Raw genomic sequence first — 16,815 nt, 5'->3', positions numbered from 1 at the left:
AACTTGCTAAATTCTTCCTACCCTATCAAAAAAAAAAAAAGGGGATTTTGATAGATATTGACATAAACGTTTAAAGGTAATTTGGAGAGAATTGGTGTTCCATTATTATCTATCAGACATTCCCCCGCCCCCCCCCCCCACTGAGAGCATGCTTAAAATGCTTATAAGAGTGGCCAGGAAGGTGCCATAACTGAAGACTGTAGAGTCTGAGGATCCTGAATGTACCAGGAGTAACTGCCACACCCAAAGGGACTACCCCTTCTCCCACTCCTGCCATGTGTGGCCACGGGAACCAGAATTGTCAGGATATTCTTCCAGTTATTCTTGACAAGCTGGAATTCCAAAATGTTACATAAAATGTCTTGACTTTTTAAGTTGAAATGTTAGCAGCTAATTTAGGTTAACATACACACACACACAAATCCTTCGTTTAAATCGAGTTACCCACTGGTTTGCAGTGTTTCAAAAATTAAGAACTGCCCTGTGAAACCCTGTGGAATTGGTGTTTGTCTATACATATTTTTTCTTTTACTAAGTTTAGAGATTAAAACAGATTTTTTTTTTTTGGTCTATCTAGGTCTTATATTGCTCCTTGAGTACAAATAATACTTCATAGTTTCTTATAATTTTATAGTGTTTTACTCAGATTGTTCAGATTTTAAGATTTTATTGCATCTGTAGTTATCTTGTTTGCTTGTTTTTGTTTGTTTTCTTATTATTTGGGGGAACCTGATTTTTTTCTTCATCTTAATTAGATCAGCTAAAGCTTTTACTGTTTCTGTTGGTTTTTGTACCCCCCCAAAAATATTATATTTATATTTTACTGGTATTTACTCTTGACTTTTCTGCTTTTATTTAATTCCTTCTACCTATTTTTTACTAATGCTAAATGGGCCAGTTGATTTATTTTAACAAGGAGCATTTCTCCCCCTGTGTTTGCCTTTTTACTGCTCTTACTAGCTTTCACATTTTTATGTTATTTTTTCCCTAAATATTCTGTATGTATTGTTTTCTCTTTGACTTGAGTATGTTAGGAAAATTTTCAAATTCGTATTTTTTTCCCAGTTATACTTTAGGTGTTAAAAGGTGGTTTTAATGTCTTGTGGTCAGAGAATATGGACTGCACAATTTTTATTCTTTAGATTTTTGAGAAACAGTGCCATTGATCCCTAAAATTCCAAACTTTTGCCATATATCTAGGTATGTATAACTTATTAAATTTTCCATCTATCAATTCAAAATATTTTTCAGCTTATGTTTTTTTGCTCTTACTAATTAATTACTGGTTTTATTTCATTTGTTTTAGAATTCAGTTATCTAATTGTTAAGTCTCTGGTCTCTCTTTGGCATATAAATTTTAATTTTAATTTTTTGGTTATATTTACTGCATTATGTGAGGTTTTTCTCAAGGTTTTTTGTTTTCTTTCCCACCTCGCATTGTTCTCGATGGTGTGGAGCCTGTTCTTTTCTGGCTTCAAATGCTTGGTTTTAACTATGCTTTTTTTTTTTTTTTTTTTTTTTTTTGCGGTACGCGGGCCTCTCACTGTTGTGGCCTCTCCCATCGCGGAGCACAGGCTCCGGACGCACAGGCTCAGCGGCCATGGCTCACGGGCCCAGCCGCTCCGCGGCATGTGGGATCTTCCCGGACCGGGGCACGAACCCGTGTCCCCTGCATCGGCAGGCGGACTCTCAACCACTGCGCCACCAGGGAAACCCTAACTATGCTTTTTAATTACCCTTTAGTTCTGGGTTCTTTGTATTGTTGTCCGTAAGTCCAAGCATTTTCCTTTTTTTAAATTCATCCATGAGCAATAACATGTATCCACACCTGGAATTTGTTTCAAAACAGAGAGTGTAACTCGACTCAAAGCCCTTCCTTTTCTAACCGAACACTTTGTTTCCCATCCATTTCACCTGATTTCCTTTTAGGAAATGGTCTCCAAACACAGAAGTCACATCCTTCATTGTCCTGCCCCAGGTCAGATAGGTCAGTTATGATCTGAGCTCAGCTAATCAATATATTATTTCCCAGGGTTCTGAGCCTTTAGAGTGAAGCGAGGGTAAAGAGATGGAAAGAAGGGAAGCAGAATGGAGGGAAGGTTGCAGGTCAGCCCTCACAGCACTGGTGCATCCGCAAGATTTTTCCTGTCCTGTGTCACGGACCCTGTCATGCCTGTAGCATGGCCTCTCATTTTTTTCCAGTCCTTTGTTAAGCCTGGACTTTTAGCCTGTTCTCAGTTCTGTGTACCCAGGACTGTCCCCCAATACATTTCCTGTTCAGAGTCAGTCAGTGTTGCTTGCGACCAAGAAAGCTAGCTGATATATTTCTCCTCAAATCCTTTGTTGGAGAGCTGGGTTCCAGAAAAAAACAAACAAACAGAAAAACTTAATAGATACATAGGTTTGCTCCCATTATTTAAAATTCTGAGCTTGTACTAAGTGGCATTAATGATGGAATTTTTTTGACTACTACTGTAATGCTTATGCAATGGCTTGTTTTTCTCTTTTTGAAGGTGAGTCTGTGGATTAGATATCTGTACCTAAATTTGCAAGCTAGCTGTTGAAGAGAAGAACCTGTTAATTCTAGCAGAGTTCTGTGTAAGCTTTTATTGTCCCTGAAGAATATCAGTTGATTGTGGGAACTTAACAGAAACATAACTCAAGTGATCCTCATAATCTATGCTAGCAATGACTTGTTTGATTCTTCCCCCCATGGCAGCAATATTCAGCTCTATCAGCTTTCAAAAATGAAAATCTAGTTAACTAAAGGGAGATCCATGCAAACAACATCTAGCTTTTTTATTTTGTGCGACTCAGAGTAATTTAATCAAGTATAGTCATGGTTCCTACTTGTAACACATATCCAGTGGATTTAAAAGAAACTACCTTGTTATAATCAGCACATTTTCCATCTACGCTTGTTTTATTTTGAAAATGACTGGTATGCTAACATTCTTTTTACTTTTTAGGCTTTCTATTTGAATACTTTTTGGCTAAATGAAGTTAAGTACTGCATGACGTTTATAATACATCAAAATGTGAACCCTATTCAGAGTCAAACAGCTGAAACATTAGCCTTAGCGTTTCCTTTGACTAGCACCCAGCATATTACATATTCATTTTTCCTCTCTGGGCTCTGAGACATTGAAAGAGTTTTTACATTGCATCTGCTTCTGCTGTTGAGACCAGTGTTCAATTGAGAAGCGCACTGGGCTGTTGGAACCTGGAACAGTTTATGTGTTTGCCAGAATCTTGACCAGCTTCTCTGTGTGGACCTTTTGGTATAAAATAAGGCTCCAAATGTGTGAGTGGGGAAGGGTACCATTAGATATTGTGTCTTCACTGCATTGCTGGATTTCATTGCTTTGCTGAGACCACAAAGTCTTTATCTAATCTACCATTCTCTTCTTTTTTCCTAGGTTTATAGTTAAGTGAGCCTTCTACCCTGTCCTTATAACTATCTCTGCTTATTGAAATCAGAGAAAAGTTTGAGATTACTTTCTTAAGTAATACAAATAATACAAATCCAAACTTACATTTTGCAAACTTACATGCATTCTGCATTATGAGTTCACTAGAAAAAAAAATACCTTTAAAGTTCTTATACTAGCTAATTTATTATACATTTTATACAGGTCAGATTTTGTGCTATTTAACCAAAGCCTGCTGTAAAATTTGCAGAGCAGTGAGAAGTTACAGTGTGTCTTGTGATGTTCAGAGTAAATTGCAGATTTGGATTTAGTTTAGAGCCTAAAGATACATAGCATTTCATCAAAGGAATCAAAGCAGTCTCTCAAAGGAATCAAACCAGTGTCTAAAATAACTTTGATTCTACTAGTTGAAGCAGTGGTGTACATTTATTTTAGAAAGTATGTATCCCATCCCTGTTCATCTGGATTGAGGTGTCTTTGCTTTGCTTTCACCTCTCATTCACTTCAGCTGCTGGCTTCTGTTTACATCAGCTATAGGCAAAAGCCATGAGGACTTCTCAGCCACTCTGTCTGTTGGATACTTCTTCAGTCCTCTGGGAGGATTTCTTTGCAGCATTGACACTGACCACTCCATTCTCCTTAAAATTCTTTCTTTCTTTCTTTTTTTTTTTTTTTTTTTTGTCTTCTGTGAGCCAGAGCTCTTTCTCTCCTGGCTCTAGTCCTGCATTGCTGAACATCCCTTTGTCATCATCCCTCTGACTCCCTCCCCTGCTCTTTCCTAAATATCCCAGTTCTCATCTGTGGGGTAGCACCATTGGTTCTCCTCGTTTTGCATGCCCTGCCACACTGTTGTTTTAATTTCCAGGTGTGTGGGCTACTTCCAGATCTAAAGCTCCAACCTTGATTTCGTTCTTCTTCCCTAGTTAAGGGTAACAGTAACAGCTAACACTATTGAATGCTTACTCTGTACTCAACGTAGGAGGCTTGTTCTAAACACTTAGATGTATTCATTCAGCCCATGCTGTAACATCCCTATGTGTTAAGATCCTTCATTATTCTCATTCTACTGCTGAGGAAACCAATGCAGAGGTGGTAAGGAATGCTCCTAAGGTCCCCCAGCAATTAAGTATGGAGTGAGGACCAGAACCAGGAAGGCTTACCCTAGAACCAGTGCTCCTACCCACTGTGTGCTCTGCCTTTCGGTCTGCTGTTCATGTCATCCAGTCAGTCCCCACAAGCGTGTCAGCTGTGCCTTTTTAGTATCTCTGCACAGTCACACACACACACACACACACACACACACACACACACACACCACCACCACCACCACCACCACCACCACCACCACCACCACCCCGATCCATCCCCCTTACTCTTGTTTCCTGCTTTAATGAAAACCTCCAACTGGTCTTCCTGTTTCCAGCTTTGCCACTTCCAGGTGTCCTCCATTTCACCCACAGAATTAGGTTTCTAATATATGAGTCTGCCCATGTCTCTTCTTGGCTCACAGATGCTTCAGTGACAATTAATTGTCAAAAGGTACAGCCCAACCTCCTTTGCCTGGCACATCCTTGCTTTTGTCCTCTGATTTTTCCCTGTTTGTCCACCCTTACCTCAGATCACTTCCTGCCTCACACCCCACTCTTAGCCATGCTGAGCCACGTGGGTGTCCTCAGTCACAGGTTATTTCCTGCTTCTTAGGAACTTGCCCATGAGTTTAGCTGAGAATATTTTTATCCTTTTGTACGTTGGATAATCTCAGTCCTATTTATTCTTCAATACTCAGCTGAAATATTACCTCATCTCCAAAGCCTTCCTGTATTTTCTCCATCATCTATTCAACAAATACTGACTGTGCTAGACTCCAGGGATATAGGAAGTAAGTGAGACTTACCTGATCCCAACTCTCAGGGCAGAGCAAGGAAGACAATATAATTAACACAGTATCAGAATAAAGCATTTCCTTCTATGGAAGCAAGAAGTGGGTCTTGGGCTTCCCTGGTGGCGCAGTGGTTGAGAGTCCGCCTGCCGATGCAGGGGACACAGGTTCGTGCCCCAGTCCGGGAAGATCCGACATGCTGCAGAGCGGCTGGGCCCGTGCGCCATGGCTGCTGAGCCTGCGCGTCCAGAGCCTGTGCTCCGCAACGGGAGAGGCCACAACAGTGAGAAGCCCGCGTACCGCAAAAAAAAAAAAAAAAAAAAAAAAAAAAGTAGGTCTTGGAAAGCTTCCTGAAGCAGGTGGTATTCAAGCTGAAACTTGAAAGGCTGTTAGAACTAGCCAGGTATAAAGTGGGTGGCAGAAGGTGGGGAAGGAATTCCAAGTTATGAGAGGAGAATTGTGATCATGGGCCAGGGATTAGCAAGAACATGGCATGTTCAAACACCTGAAAGAAGTTTATTAGGCTGCAACAGTGCAGGGGAGGGTGTGCATGCAAGGGCTGAGTGATATGTGGTTATCAGGGAGATGCAGATTAAAACAAGGTATATAAAACAAGATACTATCCCAAACACTTTAGAATGGCTAAAATCAAAAAGACTGACAACACCAAGGCTTAAAAAGAATATGCCGCAACTGGAATTCTCTCCAAGGTTAAATATACATCATATGACCTGGGAGCTCCTTCCTAGGAATTTATCCAAGAAAAGTAAAAACATGTTCACCAGTGTTTTGGTGAACAGGAAACAGTTCAAATGTCCATCAATAAGATATTGGATTAAAATTTTGTGCCATATTTAAACAATGGAGTACCACTCAGCAATGAAAAATAATGAGTTACTGAAATACACAGAAGTATGAATGAATCTAACAAACACATTAGCAAAAGAATCCTGACACCAAAGAGTATTGTATGACTCCATTTTATGAAGTCTGAGAGTAACTAAACTAATCTATTGTGATATAAATCACTAAGAATGTCTTTTTTGTGGGGGGGGCGGAGTAAGGTAGGAATTGATTGGAAAGGGGCAGAAGGGAACCCTCTGATTTGTTGGGAATAGCCTATGTCTTGAGTGTACAAATATCAGTTGTTTCGGGTAGTAACAGGGGTATAAACAGTTGTCAAAATACATCAAACTGGACACATGTATATTATGTGTTGTTATATCTCAATTATAAATACTTTAGAAAATACAGTACATCCATAAACATAATGATATATGTCTGTTTATTAAGATGGAAAGATGTTCATGGTATATAGTACTAAGTGAAATAAATTGATCAAAAACTATGCCTACCATAACCCTTTATGCATTTATAGCAAGATATTGAGTGGATTTTTAAATTTTATTCTTCAACCTCATATATTTTCTGGTTTATTTGAATGAACAGTTTATTTTGTTTTAGAAAAATGAGAAAATGAAGTAATATTTACTATACAGTGAAATATTTAAAGTATATCTAATTATTAAAACTTAACAGAAACTATTAATTCAATCATCTAATATAAGAAATATTCTTAAATAAAATTTCATGACTATGTTATGCTATAGTTTTGTTTGTTTTTAGTGCTTAGGAGAAATCAGGGTAGTATAACATTTATAGTTTGGGAAACATTTTTATTTAATTCATATTTTAATATAAGCCTGAATATATAAAGGGTATACAATGAAAGGTAAGGTGCTGACTACTCCTGTCTTCTTGGCATCTAACTCTTCTCACAGGAGGCAGCTACTTTGACCAGATGCTTATCTAATTTATAGATACACAGGAAAAATATGTGCATGTACATATGTGCAAAGACACATTCATATTATACAAATGATAACATGCCATGCACATTGTGCTTTTTTTTTTGAGTGCATCTCTTTTTTTTATTGTGGTAAAATGTACATAACTTAAAATTTACCATTTTAATGATTTTATGTGTGACATTCAGTGGCATTACATATATTCACATTGTCTTGCAACCATAACCATCTCCAGAACTTTTTCATCATCCCAAACTGAAATGCTATACCTATTAATAACTCCCCATTCCCCTTCACCTCTGCCCTGGTAACCACCATTCTGCCTTCTGTCTCTATAAATTTGACTATGCTAGGTGCCCCATATAAGTAGAATCATACAATATTTGGTTTTTTGTGTGTCTGGCTTATTTCACTTAACATAATGTCTTCAAGGTTCATCCATGTGGAAACATGTGTCAATTTCCTTCCTTTCTAGGACGGAATAATATTCCATTGCATGAATATACCATGTTTTGTTTTTTCATTCATTCATCAATGGACGTTTGGATTGTTTTTACCTTTTGGCTATTGTAAAAATGCTGCTATGAATATGAGTGTACAAGTATCAGTTTGAGTCCTTGCTTTCAGTTCTCTTGTGTATATACCCAGAAGTGGAATTGCTGGATCATGTAGCAGTTCTATGTTTAATATTTCACAGAACTCCCATACTGTTTTCCACAACAGCTGCACCATTTCACATTGCCACCAGTAGTACCTGAGCTTTCCAGTTTCTCCACATTCCTTATCAACACCGGTTTCCTGTTTTTCTTTTCTTTTCTTACTTTTTTTTGTTTTTGGATAACAGCCCCTAATGGGTTTTGTACCATGTTTTTTAAACTTAATATATCTTGGAGAACCTTTCAGGAACCTTTCTTTTTAAAAACTATATAAAAGTGTTATGAGTGGACCTTAATTTATGTAACTTCTCCTGATTAATGACCCTGTAGTTTTGTTTCTGGTCTTTTGTGAATGCATAGAGTGTATCTTTATCTTTAGTGTATATAGTCATCCGTTGATAATCCTCAGGGGGTTGCTTGCAGAACCTGCCCCATATACCCAAATCCTTATATAAAATTGAGTAGTATTCGCATTTAACCTATGCACATTCTCCTGTGTACTTGAAATCATCTTGAGATTACTTATAATATTTAATACAATGTGAATGTTATGTAACTAGTTGTAAATACAATGTCAATGCTATGTACATAGTTGCTAGTGTGTGGTAAATTCAAGTTTTTCTTTTTGAAACTTTCTGGAAATGTTTTTCTTTTTAAAATTTTCCTTCAAAAATTGATTTAATTTGTGGATGCAGAACCTGTGGATATGTAGGGCTGACTGTACAGTGCTTTTATTTATTTTTATGTATTTTCTGACTTCATTTTAATGAGCATAGATAAAAGTATATATGCATTTTAAAATTTGATAGTTACTGCCAGCCTTAAGTAACAATACCTATTTGTAAATATCCTTGACATCACATGTTACACAACTTTTTGATCTCATTGAAGTCTTAATTTGCATTTCCTCATGAGTGATATTAAACTTCTTTTCATTTTTAGGAGCTAGTTATTTCTGAAATATCTGCTTCACATCTTTTGTTTGCTTTTCTTTTGGGTCATTGGTACCCTTTTCTTGTAGGAACGCCCAGATTTAAATGGCGAGCAAAACAGATATGATTCCTGCCTTCATGAGCTTACAGTCTATTGAGGGACAAAGACAGTAAACATTCAGATGTGTTATTAAATTTTGTGATAAATGCTATGAAAGAAAAGTTTTGGATTTTATGAAAGATAACAACTTAGGTGGGGTTTGGGTGGAGTGTGGTAGCCAGAGAAGGCTCCTGATGGATCTGCTATGAGCCAGTGAGGTAAATACTGGGAGGAAAAACATTCCAGACAGAGAGCATGGACTGCAAACTCAAAGAAAGGGTATGGCTGGAATGAAGTGAGGAAGAAATGAGGAGATGACTCATTGGCCATCTGTCCCTCGTATACTCTCTAAAGACGGGTGTCTGTAATACTCAGAGGTATATGATGAGTTTCCCCAATTATTATGTGAGGGGTTTTTAAAACAATCTTATTTTTACTCTCTTATTAGATATTCCTCATGAAAGGCATACGAGTCAGATAATCTGATGAGCAAATGCTTTTAGCCTATTAATTGATTCATTGGGAACCTCCATCTTTTTTAATTTTCTGTTTAACTAATTTTTTATTTAAGAATGAATCACTGTACATCATCTTGTATTATTTCATATTTCCCCATACAAATTCAACTCGTTTTCTCATGTGAAATTAATTTGTGATTCTTTGAAGCTTGCTAAATAATGCATTGTTTACTACTAAGTTATCTGTAACAATTTCCCCATTAGGGAAAAAGCTCTTTGAGACTATGCTTATGTGTGTGACCAAATTTCAAATGTGTGATGTGTCTACATAGGGGAAAAAGTGACACTCAGAGAAAATGATTTGCAACTTCTTGTGCTTGGCAAGTGACTTCATAAATGCAAATTCTGGATCTTGGGCAAAGTGAGTTGTGACAGATATGCTCAGCTTAATTTTGATCAGTATTTTCTTGAGGTTTTTATATCAGATTCTCAAGCAGAGAAATTGTAGAAACAGAGAAGTACATAATGGCTTACAAATCAACCATTTAAAAAAGTAAAATAAGGGTGTTGTTAATTGTGAAAGTTAGTGCCTGTTTTCCTATTTTCTGAATTTGCTGCATGTATATACTCCTTTCTCTCCCTCTCTTTCCCTGTCTTTTCATTTGTTTCTGGATCTCTTGTTTGTTAGAAAATATTAGGAAGAGCATTCATGCAAAAAATTTGCCAGAAACCAGAGCGTCTCTTGGTAGAAATTAAGCAATAGACCCTAGGAGGTGGGCACATCTTCTTTGATTTTGTACTTCCCTTTTCAGAGTTAAAACAGTGGTTGTTATTGGGGAATTAGATCTGGGTAACTTTTATTTACAATTTTCTGCATCCTTTCACTTTTATCATTAAAACAATAGGCATTGCTCTCCTAAAAGTAGTATAAGTAGTATGCCTGTTTTCTTTTTTTTTCAGAACAAACAACCTTCTATTGAAGTATAGTTGATTTACAATGTTGTGTTAGTTCCAGGTATACAGCAAAGTGATTCAGTTATGCATATATATATGTGTGTGTATATATATATATATATATATATATATATATATACTCTTTTTCAGAGTCTTTTCCATTATAGGTTATTAAAAGATATTGACTATAGTTCCCTGTGCCATACAGTAGGTCCTTGTTGTTGTACTCCCCTGACAGTTGCAGAGAAATAGCTCAATTCATGCTTGTTGAGCACTAAGTTAGTGGAAATACTTGGAAGCACCTGTACTTATTCTAAGTAACTTTTTCTATAGGTGTTTCCCATTACCTGATTTTTAAAAAATTACGAAGGTGTTGAATGTACAGCTTGCAGTCTGTATTAATTTTATTTTGTGTTGCTAACAATGGCGATTTTAAATATGGTACTTTTTGTAGGCTAACATAGCTTTTCTGCTATTGCTTATAAATATTTTTCTCAGTATTTCCTGGAGTGTTGTTTCTGTAAGACTGTCAGGCCTACTTTTTGTACCTATCACTACCTGATGATGATGGTGGCTGTGCTTTTCAGTCATTAGGTCAGTGTTTTCCTCATGTATATTTGGACCATTTTGTTTTCCTGTCATTCTTCAGGTGCTTCTTAAGTGCTTATCACATATGTTCTAGAAATCAGGGGTATACATGGCAAATGTGTGCACTTCTGCAGTTTTTATGTGTGCATGTGTATTTTTTGTTTGTTTGTTTAACTGGTCAAGTGGCATGTGTTTTTGCCTAACACAGTGAATATTTTATATCAAGCCTGACCTTCCTGCCTGTAAGAATGTCTGGTTTATAATCTGGTTTTCACCATTCATATGTATAGACTAGGGAGAACAGGCAGTTGAGTGAAATAGGAGTACTCACTAACCTAATTATTTGGCCAGGTGTCCACTCATTGTCACATTGCTTCATATCTTAAATCATGTTGTCTATTTTCTTCCATGTTGTTCTACCTGATTAGAGAAACTTTCTTAAGAAAAACTAAAACCTAAGTTCTTTCTGGCCTGCTATCATGACATCACTTATGCCTCTTCTGACCTCCTCATGTAGTTTTTATTAAAAACCTGTGTGAGCCATTTCAAATATCAGTCCTTTGGCTTCCACGACATAATATCTTGGCTTTCTTATGAGTTTGTTTTAAATCACTCTGACTGAAGATTAAAAAAAATAAACCACAATCCATTCTTCCCCACTAATTTAATGGCTGTTTTAATAATATAAAAATTTTTTAAATTTATTTCTCAACTTTATATTCTGACCCACTGATGTGTCCATTTCTGAGTAAGTCACAGTTATATGGTAGCTTTTTAAACTATAAAAACGCCTTTTACCAAGGAGAAGTGCAGGTTGTTCCTCATTACTCTTTTCTAGAATGTCTCAGGTCATAGTCACAGATTTGTTCTTTTTATCTTTAACATTTCTTTTCACCTCAATTTCCTCTTATATTTTCCTTCTTCTTGGTCCTTAACTCTCCTTTTGACTGTTATCTCCAGACTTCCCATCCTTCTCTATTTCATCTTTGTTTCATTCCTCCAAAACTTAATTTTATATTGGCCTTTTCCCCTAAACTTAGTTTTCTTTTTCAGTTAGGTCCTTTTGGCTGCCTCACTGTCACATCAAATAGCCTTATCCAAATTTATATTTATTACTGCAAAATGATTCCCTTCTCAACTGAACTGCACTGTCTATGTGTATTAACACCACCACCCCATTAGACCCCTGGAATCAAAGCCCTAAGTCATTCATACTTTAATCCTTTCTTCTATGTCCAGGTACTTCTCGATTCCCACTGATGCTTCATGAAGCATCTCCTCTCTCTCCCTCCCTGTTCATTTTTCCTACACGAATCATATTCCGGGTCATGTCACTTTATACCTATATTATTCACACTCCTTTTTAACTGACCCTTCCCTGTTCAACTTATTTTGCATATGTCTGTGAACTTCATCTAATAACAAATTTTATGTTACTACTAATTTTAAACTGAGAATCTCATTCACTCATTCCCTCTTCATCTAACAACAGAGTACCCATTAAATGCCAAGTAAGCTTCTCAGTGCTGGGCCTGGAAAAGTGAACAAAACATGTCCTGGTCCCTGCTCTCTTGGAGCTTATGTTATAATGGTGGGTGGGGTGAGGAGGGAGAGGAAGCAGTAAATGAACAAGGCCATTCTGGTTTGTGAAAAATACTATTGTGTGATAGAGTGTGGAGGTGCAGTGGGAGTGTTGATTTAGGCTCTGTGGCCCAGAGACTTTGTGGGTGTCCCAGAGACTTTTATTTGAGCTGAGAAATGAGGGCAGCTAGGATCAGCCAGGTTGGGAAAGACAGGAGAGAAGAAAATAGATAAGAAAATTCTGAAAAACAGTTTAATGAGTGAGAGGCTTTCATGCCTCCCCCATAGAAATAGATAGGATAGTCTTTAAAGTAATCATTGTGTACAGATAAGAACTCTGTACACAATCACAGTAGCATCTCAGGCATCATGCGGAGGGGGAAGGGATAAATTATTCACAGATAGAGCTGAGGAAATATAATATGTGTCATTCTTTGCTTGGTTGGCTGTTTCTTGGAGCCCATTTATGCCTATGGGACAGGGAATATGTAGCAAAATAAAACTGATATAGGTGAGAAATTCCATCATTGGAGTGACTTTTTTCCATTTAATATTCAGATTACTTAATTTATAGTTTCTATTCTCTATTCAAGAGCAGCAAAGAATTTGTTTTTACCGATTTATTTCTGATATTTTCCAGAAGATCTGTTTATTGGAATACTGAGATAAGGAGGTCAAGTTTCTATATTTGATGACTAGAGATTAAGTCCCAAATCTGTCCTGACATCTCAGGCTTCCAAATACTGCTCATAGGCGTAAGGGGTGGGACTGGTCCATGGCTTCCAGGGTGTGGCTAAATCAGGCATTCACCAGGAAGACAAGAAGAACTAACTGTAAGCAAAGTCCCATAGGCAGTAAGAGTGGGACAAAATAGCCTTGGATTTAGTTGTGTTCTTAAAGAAATACAATTTTTAGAAATTTCCAGCTTCTTTCTTACAAGTTCTTGATGTGGGCCTGTGAGAATCTGAGGTTTGCCTGGAACATTGGAGTTTCTTTAGACACTATATAATGAGCCATCATATTCTCCATATGAAATTGTATTATTACCCCATGGTAATACAGATGTAGTTAATACCTTTTTATTTTATACAAGGAAATCATTCATGTATTCATTCATTTTTAGAAATTGTGTCCATTATCCACTCTGTCATTGGTTCTATGAGCACGCATATGTTTGAAAAAATTGGATGTTCTGTTAATGCTGTGGCTTCTGTTACATGCTTTGTAGGAAAATGTTTATTCTTTATGCCTCTGGTCTGTTTCAACTAAATTTGGCTTGGTGCTTGGCTGTTAGCTATAGGCATTCAGTGATGTTTATCCTTATTAAAGCTGCTTTTGCTTCTGAAATTTTACATCGTTTTCAAAAACCACCTTGTCGCAAACTCAAAAGTCTGTGGCACTTAAAAGGCTTGCTTAAGTTCTTGACATTTACACTTCCTCAGGTAGTTCTTCAAATTTTTAATAGTTGATGATTTTTTTCTGTCTCTGAGGAAGGTGTCTTCTTGTAACAATTTAGTTCTCCAGGGCTGTGGTCTAGTTACTTTGTATAATATTATGGTAAAGAGTACTCAATGAACAGGTAATGATAATGTTAGAGCTTTTGGCTCAATAATGAAAGATAAACTACATAGCCTACATTATAACTGACTGGAGCAGGGTGCTTTATAATGTTTTCTGTATTCCCAGTAGCATGTGATATTTACTAGCTTTACTTTTATTTTTATTACTTCTGTAGTTTGCATGATTAACTTATCAGTGTCAGAAGTACTAAAATAAGTCCTCATTTTTCAGCATAGGTGTAATGAAACAAATATTATGCTTAAAATGACAGTCTTCCAATTAACACTCATCAAGCATATACTCAGGTATTTGCTAGGTGCTCGGCAAGATTCAGAAGTAAATCAGACGTGGCTGCTGACATCAGGAATCTTTGAAGTTGTGTGGGAGATTTTACCCTTATGAAATAGAACTTCCAGAGTGACCTGCGTGGCTTTGCCTAGGGCAGGAGGGGCAGATACTTTACTGAGGACACTTTATCACCAGGGTCCCAAAGTTGAAATTCATCCACTGGTTTAAAAAAAAAAAAATTAACAACTAGTGTAAATACTGATTACATTTAAAGGCTGTCTCTAATGTTTATGATGTCTTACATTTTTATTTGAACTTTTCTTATATATGTTAATGTAAACTCTTATGTTATTTTCTCCCTAGTTTACTAGAAAACGGTCAGTTTGAAATTGTGACAGGTGGCTGGGTTATGCCTGATGAAGCTGCTCCACATTATTTTGCCTTAATTGACCAACTAATTGAAGGACATCAGTGGCTGGAAAAAAATCTAGGTATGTATTTGTATCTTTCTCTTTCATTTGGACTACTTTGGGCAATTAATTTTGGGGAATGTGAGATGGGGCTTTTTATTTATTTATTTATTTATTTTATTTTTTGCCGTACGCGGGCCTCTCACTGCTGTGGCCTCTCCCGTTGTGGAGCACAGGCTCCGGACGCGCAGGCCCAGCGGCCATGGCTCACGGGCCCAGCCGCTCCACGGCACGTGGGATCCTCCCGGACCGGGGCACGAACCCGCGTCCCCTGCATCGGCAGGCGGACTCTCAACCACTGCGCCACCAGGGAAGCCCCTTTATTTTTTTTTTAATAACTAATTTTTCTAGCACTGATTATTACTGAATAATTTATTTTTTATTGATTTATGATGTTTCTTGGATCATAATCTCAGTTACATAGATATAATATGGTCACTCTTAGGGTCATTTACCTTGTTTCACCTATTATTTTATCAATTTTACCTATTTATTAATTTTAGTATTTTTTTTTAAAACTATCCCCCTGGGATTTTAATTATATATTAGTTAATCATAAAAGGCAAAAACCTAGTTTACTAGCTTAAGCAAAGAAAGAAAAAAAAGGAAAGAAAAATGTTAGTTTTGTCATTGAGAATTCCAGAGAGAGGGTAGCTTCAGGTAAGGCTGGATCCAGAGGACTTAGATTATGTTGTTGGGATACTGTCTCTTGACTCTGCCATAGACAACCAGGACTCTGATCTTCTTGGTCTAACAATTAGCAGGAGTTTTCCTTAATACCTTACCTGATTGACCCACTTTGGGTTAGGCGCTTATCTCTGAGCCAGTTTACTGAGGCCAGAGTTAAAGGAGCTGAAATCACTGAGGCCTGGTTAATTTGATGGAAATGATCATGTGGGGAGAGTGGTTTGGGGCAGGGTCAGCCTTGCCTGAACCATGTGAATGGGTCCTCCATGGGGAAGAAGTATCCTGTTACAACAAGAAGTGGGGAAAGGTATTCTGAACTGATAAAATCAGATGTTCATACAACTCATAAGAACATGGGACTACTCGAAATCTTTGTGATATCGAATATTTGCATTCTGCAACATGGTATGTAATTGTTTTCAAATATTTCATATCTCTCAGTACAATTTTGTAGTTTATGGTAAATATACATGTTTTTATTGAAGTTATTTCTAAATATTTTATTATTTTAAAGTATTCTTCTGTTAGGGATAAAATCCCCCCACCCCCATTAATATTTTATTTACTTTTTATTTTGGAATAATTTCAAACTTAAAAGTTGTAGGAATACTACAAAGAACTCCCATAAGGCCCCCAACCAGATTCACCAGTCATTATTTTGACACATTTGCCTTATTTTTTCCTCTTTCCGTATTGTTATTGTTGTGATTGTTACAGAGTAAGTTGCAGATATCATACCGGTGCCGATAAGAGTTAACATAGCAGATCTGAAACTGCTATCCTTAGAAAGATCTTGCTTGCAAAGCTGGCTGTTGGCTGGTATCTGAGGACTTGGATTTCTTAAATGATGAGTGACTCACTGTGTTTAAACTGTCCAAACAGTGCATTGTATGGTAAACACTTGTTTCCCTTCTGGGAGTCTAGAATCATATTATGTACTAGACAGAGGGTGCCTGTATGACCAGACCCCAGTAAAAAGCTTGGACACTGAGTCTCTAGTGAGCTTTCTGGGTTGACAGCATTTCAGGTATTGTCACCATTCACTGGTGGAGTAATTAACTCATCCTGGGTGATGCCACAGGGAGAGAACTCTTAGAAGCTTGTACCTGGTTTCCTGTGGACTCTGCCCTGTGTGCCTTTTCTCTTTGCTGATTTTGCTTTGTATCTTTTCACTATAATAAATCATAGCTGTGAGTATGACTATATGTCTAGTGCTGTAAGTTTTCTTACGTCGTGAAATCTGGGAGTGGACTTGGGGACCCCCTACTCAGTGCCACTTTTCTTAAATACTTATTATATTCTAAGCCAAAATATTCACTTTATAAACCTTAGTTTTTGTGGATTTTTTGATGTTTAGCTTTTATGGTTGTGTAATTTACATGCAGTGCAACACATAAATCTTAACTGTAGAGTTTGAGTTTTG

At 37.1% G+C, this 16,815-nt stretch overlaps 1 protein-coding gene across 1 annotated transcript in view; it reads left to right on the top strand.

Annotated features, from left to right (window-relative positions):
• Window positions 1-16,815, top strand: part of MAN2A1 (mannosidase alpha class 2A member 1) — a gene marked incomplete at both ends in the record, with an annotated part of 155,973 nt that overhangs the window by 48,985 nt on the left and 90,173 nt on the right. Inside the window, one exon of the mRNA XM_079702510.1 lies at window positions 14,599-14,726. Within this exon, the coding sequence (XP_079558636.1) occupies window positions 14,599-14,726 (128 nt within the window). The remainder of the gene's footprint in view (window positions 1-14,598; window positions 14,727-16,815) is intronic.

This window comes from Hyperoodon ampullatus (genome assembly GCF_949752795.1).
Source record: "Hyperoodon ampullatus genome assembly, chromosome: 4".
NCBI classification, from domain to species: Eukaryota; Metazoa; Chordata; class Mammalia; order Artiodactyla; family Ziphiidae; genus Hyperoodon; species Hyperoodon ampullatus.
This window is presented reverse-complemented; position numbering and strand designations above follow the sequence as displayed.